We start from the raw sequence: 6,793 nt of genomic DNA on the forward strand, positions 1-6,793 counted from the left end.
TAAATAAATTTAATTCAACGATGACTAATTTTATGGTAGTTTGCTATGCAGGCCGTAAAAAAATATGTGTTAAATACGTATAAATGAAACCTTATACATTTTTTTTTTTAAAGTCATATATTGCAGTTACAGTCATTATAATAAACTTATAATTTTCAAGCATTTAAAAATAAAATTCATTACAACATTTTAATATATTTTTAATTGGTAAATAGAAAATTTAAATTACAAATTTACATGATTTGTTTATAGAAAATAATTTAAATTTACTGGTATTTAGTTATATTACTTTATGTTAAAGATTTTATATTGTTTTATTTTTTAACGCATTTTTTTTGTGTTTTTGTTGTTATTGTTGTTGTTGTTGTTGTTTGTAAATACCTTTATCTGATACATATTCTGTTATTTTTGTAGTGAATAACTATCGCAGGAAAACCCACATCACATTAAATTAGAAAATAATTTATTTCTGTCATTGTATCACTATCATCCAACTTCTTTTTATTTACCTATCCCTAAAGTGAGCGGTAATATAGAAACAATCATTTTTTTCTCGTTTTCTTTTTTTTTTTTGATTATATTATATTATATTTTTAAAACGTAGATTTAAAAATGTTGTTTTTATTTATGTACATACAACCTCATAATTAAAAAAATATATGTACTCTCTACCTATATACTCTTATACATAATACATAAAACCATTATCCCATGACGTATGCATGCATTTATAATTAATTATTATTAATTGATAACTCAAAATGTCTAAAAACTTTTCATATTGTATACTTTTTTATTAGTTAAATACAGTAAAATTATTTTATTTATGGGATTTTTTTTTTTTTTTTTTTTGTGAGTTTAGGTCTCGTATTCTTGCAATACCGTAGCGAAACGAAAAGAGCCTTGTTACCAAATGAAATCACCTCAATAGACACAGTTAAGGCTCTGTTTGTCCGGTCTTTTCCAAAACAACTCACCATGGAATATATGGACTCGGCACTTGTCAAGATCTACATTCATGATTCGTCAAAAGACATGTTTTATGAGCTGGAAGATCTCAGGTACGATTTATTTTAAGTGCGACAACCACGTTTAATTGTAGTATTTGGTCTGTAATAAAGTTATATTAAGCCTAACGATAAATTTACGGATAAACGACCAATACGGCAATAGATTTATAAAATACAATTACGAATTTTTCGATTAAAATTGTAAAAATGATATAGAATCCAATTTGATCGACGTGTATAGTAGCATGTAAGTAAGATCAGTAGGTTAGATAATTTAATGTGTACAAACAAATGTATCCAACTTAAGTACAAAAGGTCTTTAAATTGTAGAAATTATCAAAAGTTATAGCAGCTTATATCGAGTATTAGCAATTCCTAACGTGTTACTGAACCTCGCGATGATATTAATTTATACTTTCTATGTACAAGTATACTCGTATAATGCAATGTTCAATAAAAAATTCGTGGTTGTTTTTCCAGTGATTGATTTGAGATTCCCGGATGTTAAAAATTATGTAACAGATAAAAAATACTCTGCATATAATTTTGCAATAGATAGACGCCGTAAAAGATTTTGAATGTTTAATAACAATGTAGTATTACAAAAAGATCCAGAAAGTCAATAAGTAGCAGTAAAATGGTAGGTAGATAGTAGATGTATATATATATGCATACAAATTTCTAAATGAGAAATCGTCTAATAACAGCAATTTTTATATAAAACTTGTGGTAATGATGAAAAGTAAATGTTTAAAAATGTATGTAATATAATATTTTCATTAGATCCAGTTATGTAGTATAAAGCACTGTGACACAATATACTCCTTGCAAGGTACGAAAATGCACACAACGTCCACATTGAATTTAAAACAAGTGTAGCGTATGATTTTCGTGTACGACAGCGAATAGTAATACTAACATTTTATCATAATTTAATAATATCTCTTCATACATGTAAATATTACTTACAACAATTTCGGACGTTTTTAGGATAGACTTTGTTATTATTTTTGATTAAGTTTTTGAAATAGATATGTATTTTTAAACAGATTTTAAAATACCGACACTTAATCATACTACGTATTATAATGATATTCTAATAATAATTAAATATATATTAATTATTTTTCCTTTTAAAGTATGGTTTAATAATATGCTGAAATGTTTATTAATTTGTGTTTTATTATTCATGGGTTAATAAATAATTTAGTATTTACATTTTACTCACAAAATAAATGAAAAGTACGTTTTAAAAAAAGTCTCATTATGTTAATAAAATAAAATACTTCATTATATATTATTATAGTAAAGTTTTTATTTGCTTGGATTTATTTAGTAAAACATCAACAAGCATAAAAAAAAAATTATAAAAAATATAAATGAAGTTTCTTCATATTTTGCCTTTTGTATAATTTTCAAATGAATTTTTTTTTTCAATAGTAGATGACTACATATATAATTTGAAATTATTTTATTTATAATTAAAAAAATGTTTATCTATCATGTACTGTTAATAAGTAATGTATTAATAAAAATCATATATTTTTAATTATTTATATATTTTATATTTCTTACTCAGTATATTAAAAAAATTACTGCAGCACGTCTCAATCATTAAATAGAAAAAAATTCATTTTCATATTAATATTTTATTAAACGATAAATGTCTACGTACAATATGTGTGCTATAGCGAGTGTATGTACTATGTTTTAATTATTTAACAAGACCATAAAACACCTCTACCGGATGATACAGTGTTACGCGCGTGCAATGTTATCGCGCTGGGGAGGGCGTTAGATCGCCGGAGGATTAAGCTTAATTATTAATTAATTAATTTCGCAACGTCGTCGCATTAATACAATTTTTGTTTTATGCCCCAGATCCCGAGTCAACAACATGTTAGCTGTGTATAGAATGCATATTACATTTACGCAACGACGTGGTATATTTTTAACGAACTCTGTAGGTCAGAGTGAACTCGTTCACTGATATTTAGCAAGCAAAATATTAAATGTATAAACGTCAGTATCTCGTCCTGTAGTCCCCACTCTCACCAATCGACGCGGCTATTGAAATGCGATTTTGGGATTGGTTAGGTCATGTATAGCTCGGTAATTGCTGTCCCGTTACAGAGTATTACACGCGTACCTATATTTATATTTTATATATTTATATATTGTACGAAATGGTTAGCGTGTAAAAAATTTTATAAATCCTATAAGACTGAATAACCGCGTGATATTGCTTTTATTTCGACCGATATCGTAAGCAGCGTGCAACACGATCCTTTTAAGCATTCCCTAAGGAAAAGGATAATCGTGGGATGGCGGTGGCCAGTTGATTTATCCTTTGAGCAAATTCTAAAAACCGTTTTGTTTGTTGTGATTTGTTCGCAAATATCCCACGAAGGAAACGTGTCCGCGGTTTAAGATGTTACGACATAAGTACCCACAGAGTTTATACCCTACCCACCCTAGCCTGATTTTTCCCAATTATATTAGGGCAGCTTAGTATTTGCTCATAGTTTACGCGTGTACTCTAACCTTTATACGTATTCCGTTTCGCTTCGCAGGTCACACCTAAACGACATCCGAGATAGGTCGGTGTTGCGACTTTTTGAGTCAGCCGAGGGTGGTCCTCTACCTCAGGGCCTCACAATAGCCGCGCCTACGTGGGACCAAGATCAATCGTACTTTAGCGAACCAGAATTCGACTCAGAATTTCAACATCAACACATACACAAGACTAAGGTAAGTCACATTGTAATGCATATTAGAATAATAGTAATATTCTCGATTTTCGAGTGATCTTGAGGAGTGGATTTCGGTTAAATTATGTATATCACTTAACCGGTATAATAGATTATTGTAATACATTTTCTACCAATTTTAAATGCTGCAGTTTCGAATTAAGTTTATTTATCAAGTCTAATATGCAATTTTTATATTATTTTCGCTTAACTTGGGTATTCGATTATATCCATTTCTGTTTTTTCCCTTATGTCATTGATAGAAGGAAGAAAAGCGAAGTACTATTTAACTCTGACATACATATTATGTTAAGTCGATACCTTTTTAGTATATTGTAAAGAATGCATAAATAAACTTTAATCTCCAGTGAAACTATTGTGCGTTATGTTAAGTCATACATGCTATTAGTCCTTACTATAAAGTATTTTATTGTATAATTCTACACGTTTCAATAGTGTACGTTAATATAAACAACGTCTATACCAAACAATAGGAGATTCTATAAATGCCACTATTGTTTTGTAATTTTTTATTATAATATTGATATAATATTTTTTGTATTAAAAAAAATATAAGAATATGCCGATATTTGACGAAATAAATTTATGAATGGTAGTTAAATATATTTTAGCGTAATATTAATTTAAACTTGTATTAATACATGATAAATATAATAAATCCGTGATTTAATTGATCTGTTTGTATATGTGTAGAATTATAAAGTCTAATTAATTTTATTTTTAATGTTCTTATACAAATATTTATGTTTTATACTTGACTTACATTTTATCGTTTATATTAGAATTGTATATATATAAAAAAAGTTTATCATTAATACATATCTGTATATTATTAATTAAAAGTATTATGTTGGGATTTGGATATTTGTAATAATTATATTCTAGTATTTATATGAATAATAAATACTCATGGATAGGAACCTATTTAAGGATGTTATTAATTATAGTCTTATGTTGTTTATTATTATATACAAATTAAGCATACACAATCTATAAATAATTATTTTTCCAATAACTGCTAGTGATTGATCATCTCAACCATGGTTGTCCCCAGACAAGGGGAGGGGGATTAATTAAAAAAATAAATGAAGATTTTTTTATACATTTTATACTTACATTTTATTTATAGTACATTATTATGTTTATTCTATTGCCCCGTCTCGCCCCCTCCCCTGAAAACGCCCATTATCTCAACTAATCCCCAGAAACCATCCATTGGTAAATCTTCATGGTATGATGTTAGTCACTTAATTCACAATATCCTTTTTAATTGTTTTCTTTAGCCACTGGGGTTACTACCAACCGATTGATAGAATAAAATATTAACTTCAAAATAATTAAATTAATTTTAATTTTGACTTTGAAGCTAATTAGTTTTCAATTATTCTTTTTATACATAGAAAACAATATTAATTTCTTATTTATGTACAATATGATTTTATGTATGACACATATTTTTCACTGAGCACTAAAGATATAACTTATTCTATATTATATACTACATTGTATAAATTACCTAGTTATGATTTTACATAAATTATTCTACTGCTGTGGAAAGTATATAAGTACATATTTTTACTCATCAAAACTAGTTCATATTGATTACTTAGTTGATTTTTGAAATAAAACACTTTAACTAATAACATAAATTGGACATGTTTATACATACAGTTTATTATTGTATTCATAATACATACGGTAACGATATCACAGTTATACAATTACTTTCAACTAACACTACATACTTAATAAAAAAAATAAAAAAAAATATGTTATAATTTATTCCTTATACAAATAATAAAAATTATTACAAAATCGCTTAATGCATATTAAATATTTGATATTATGTACTACGATAAAATATATAATTATTGTACTACGTAATTGTTCAGTTATATGTCTAAATGATTTATGCAGTATGTTATATTAGATTTTTATGATAAATACTGAAATTATTACAATTCGTTAACAAAAATATCACCATTGAAATAGATCTCTTGTAGCAGTCCTCTAATCTCGAATCCGATCGATTGTAATGTATATATATAGCATCAAATAGGTTTGGAGATTTATCGAGTATAATTTATATGGCCTACGCGTTCAATTTATATGGATGAATAGAGCGAACCCTAAAGGTTGATCAAAGCCTTTGATTGACTATAGACTACATTTTATGGCGCATGGCACGTCATTCTATAAGGAAAAAAAGTACACACAGAACGTAAAATATCAATATTTCCAACTTATGCACCTGTATATTCTATATAATATATACAGGATGCTTTACTAAGCATGTTTCTTTCATTTTCCTTTAATAATGAATTCCTGAGATTTTACTTAAAATGTGTCTTGCAACTATAAAAATTCAGTTTTTAAATAAAACCATCTTCTTTTACTGTAATTTTAGTAGATAATTGTTTTAAAAATATTGATGTATCTAAAGAGTAATTTTCAGTTATTAAAATTTTTATGCTAAGGTTAATAGTTCTTAAAAATAGATAAACAAAAATACATAGTATTGGATTTAGTATATATTATACTTTGACTATTATTAATAAGTATAATTATTAACAAACTAATATTAATTATTAAATTTTTTTAAGAATTACAGTCCCCATAATTTTCAAACCCATTATCGTGAACCTAATTCTTAGTACTCAAAGTTAAATTACTCAAAAATTATTTGATCATATTTAAACTATAATACTTATTGATAAAAATAAGAGACAAGTATACTAATTATATGCTAAATTATTTACAGTGAAATAAAGAGTTTTCATTTGTAAACAAAAGTTTTTATCTCCATTAGCTAACTTTTTAAGTACTATATAACAATTTCAAGAATTCAAAAATATTGTCTTTAAGTATAGATATTTAAAAGTTCTGGAAATAAAATTTTTAATAACTGTATTATTGAAGAAAAAATGGGATTTTCATGCTTTGTGAATCACCTCTTATTTATATTTTTACATAAAAACATGTTATATATAAGTGAATAAATGGAAATATAGA

At 26.2% G+C, this 6,793-nt stretch overlaps 1 protein-coding gene across 18 annotated transcripts in view; it reads left to right on the forward strand.

Annotated features, from left to right (window-relative positions):
• LOC113554958 (coiled-coil domain-containing protein AGAP005037) overlaps nucleotides 1-6,793 on the forward strand; it is a 167,783-nt gene that overhangs the window by 63,899 nt on the left and 97,091 nt on the right. For all 18 annotated transcript variants that reach the window (XR_003405325.1, XM_026959124.1, XM_026959153.1 and 15 more), the window contains 2 exons: nucleotides 863-1,061; nucleotides 3,584-3,761. Coding sequence is in view for 17 of the 18 variants with exons in the window: in XM_026959124.1 (XP_026814925.1) it covers nucleotides 863-1,061; nucleotides 3,584-3,761 (377 nt within the window). In the remaining variant the exon portion in view is untranslated. The remainder of the gene's footprint in view (nucleotides 1-862; nucleotides 1,062-3,583; nucleotides 3,762-6,793) is intronic.

Source organism: Rhopalosiphum maidis, chromosome 1, assembly GCF_003676215.2.
Source record: "Rhopalosiphum maidis isolate BTI-1 chromosome 1, ASM367621v3, whole genome shotgun sequence".
Lineage (NCBI taxonomy): Eukaryota > Metazoa > Arthropoda > Insecta > Hemiptera > Aphididae > Rhopalosiphum > Rhopalosiphum maidis.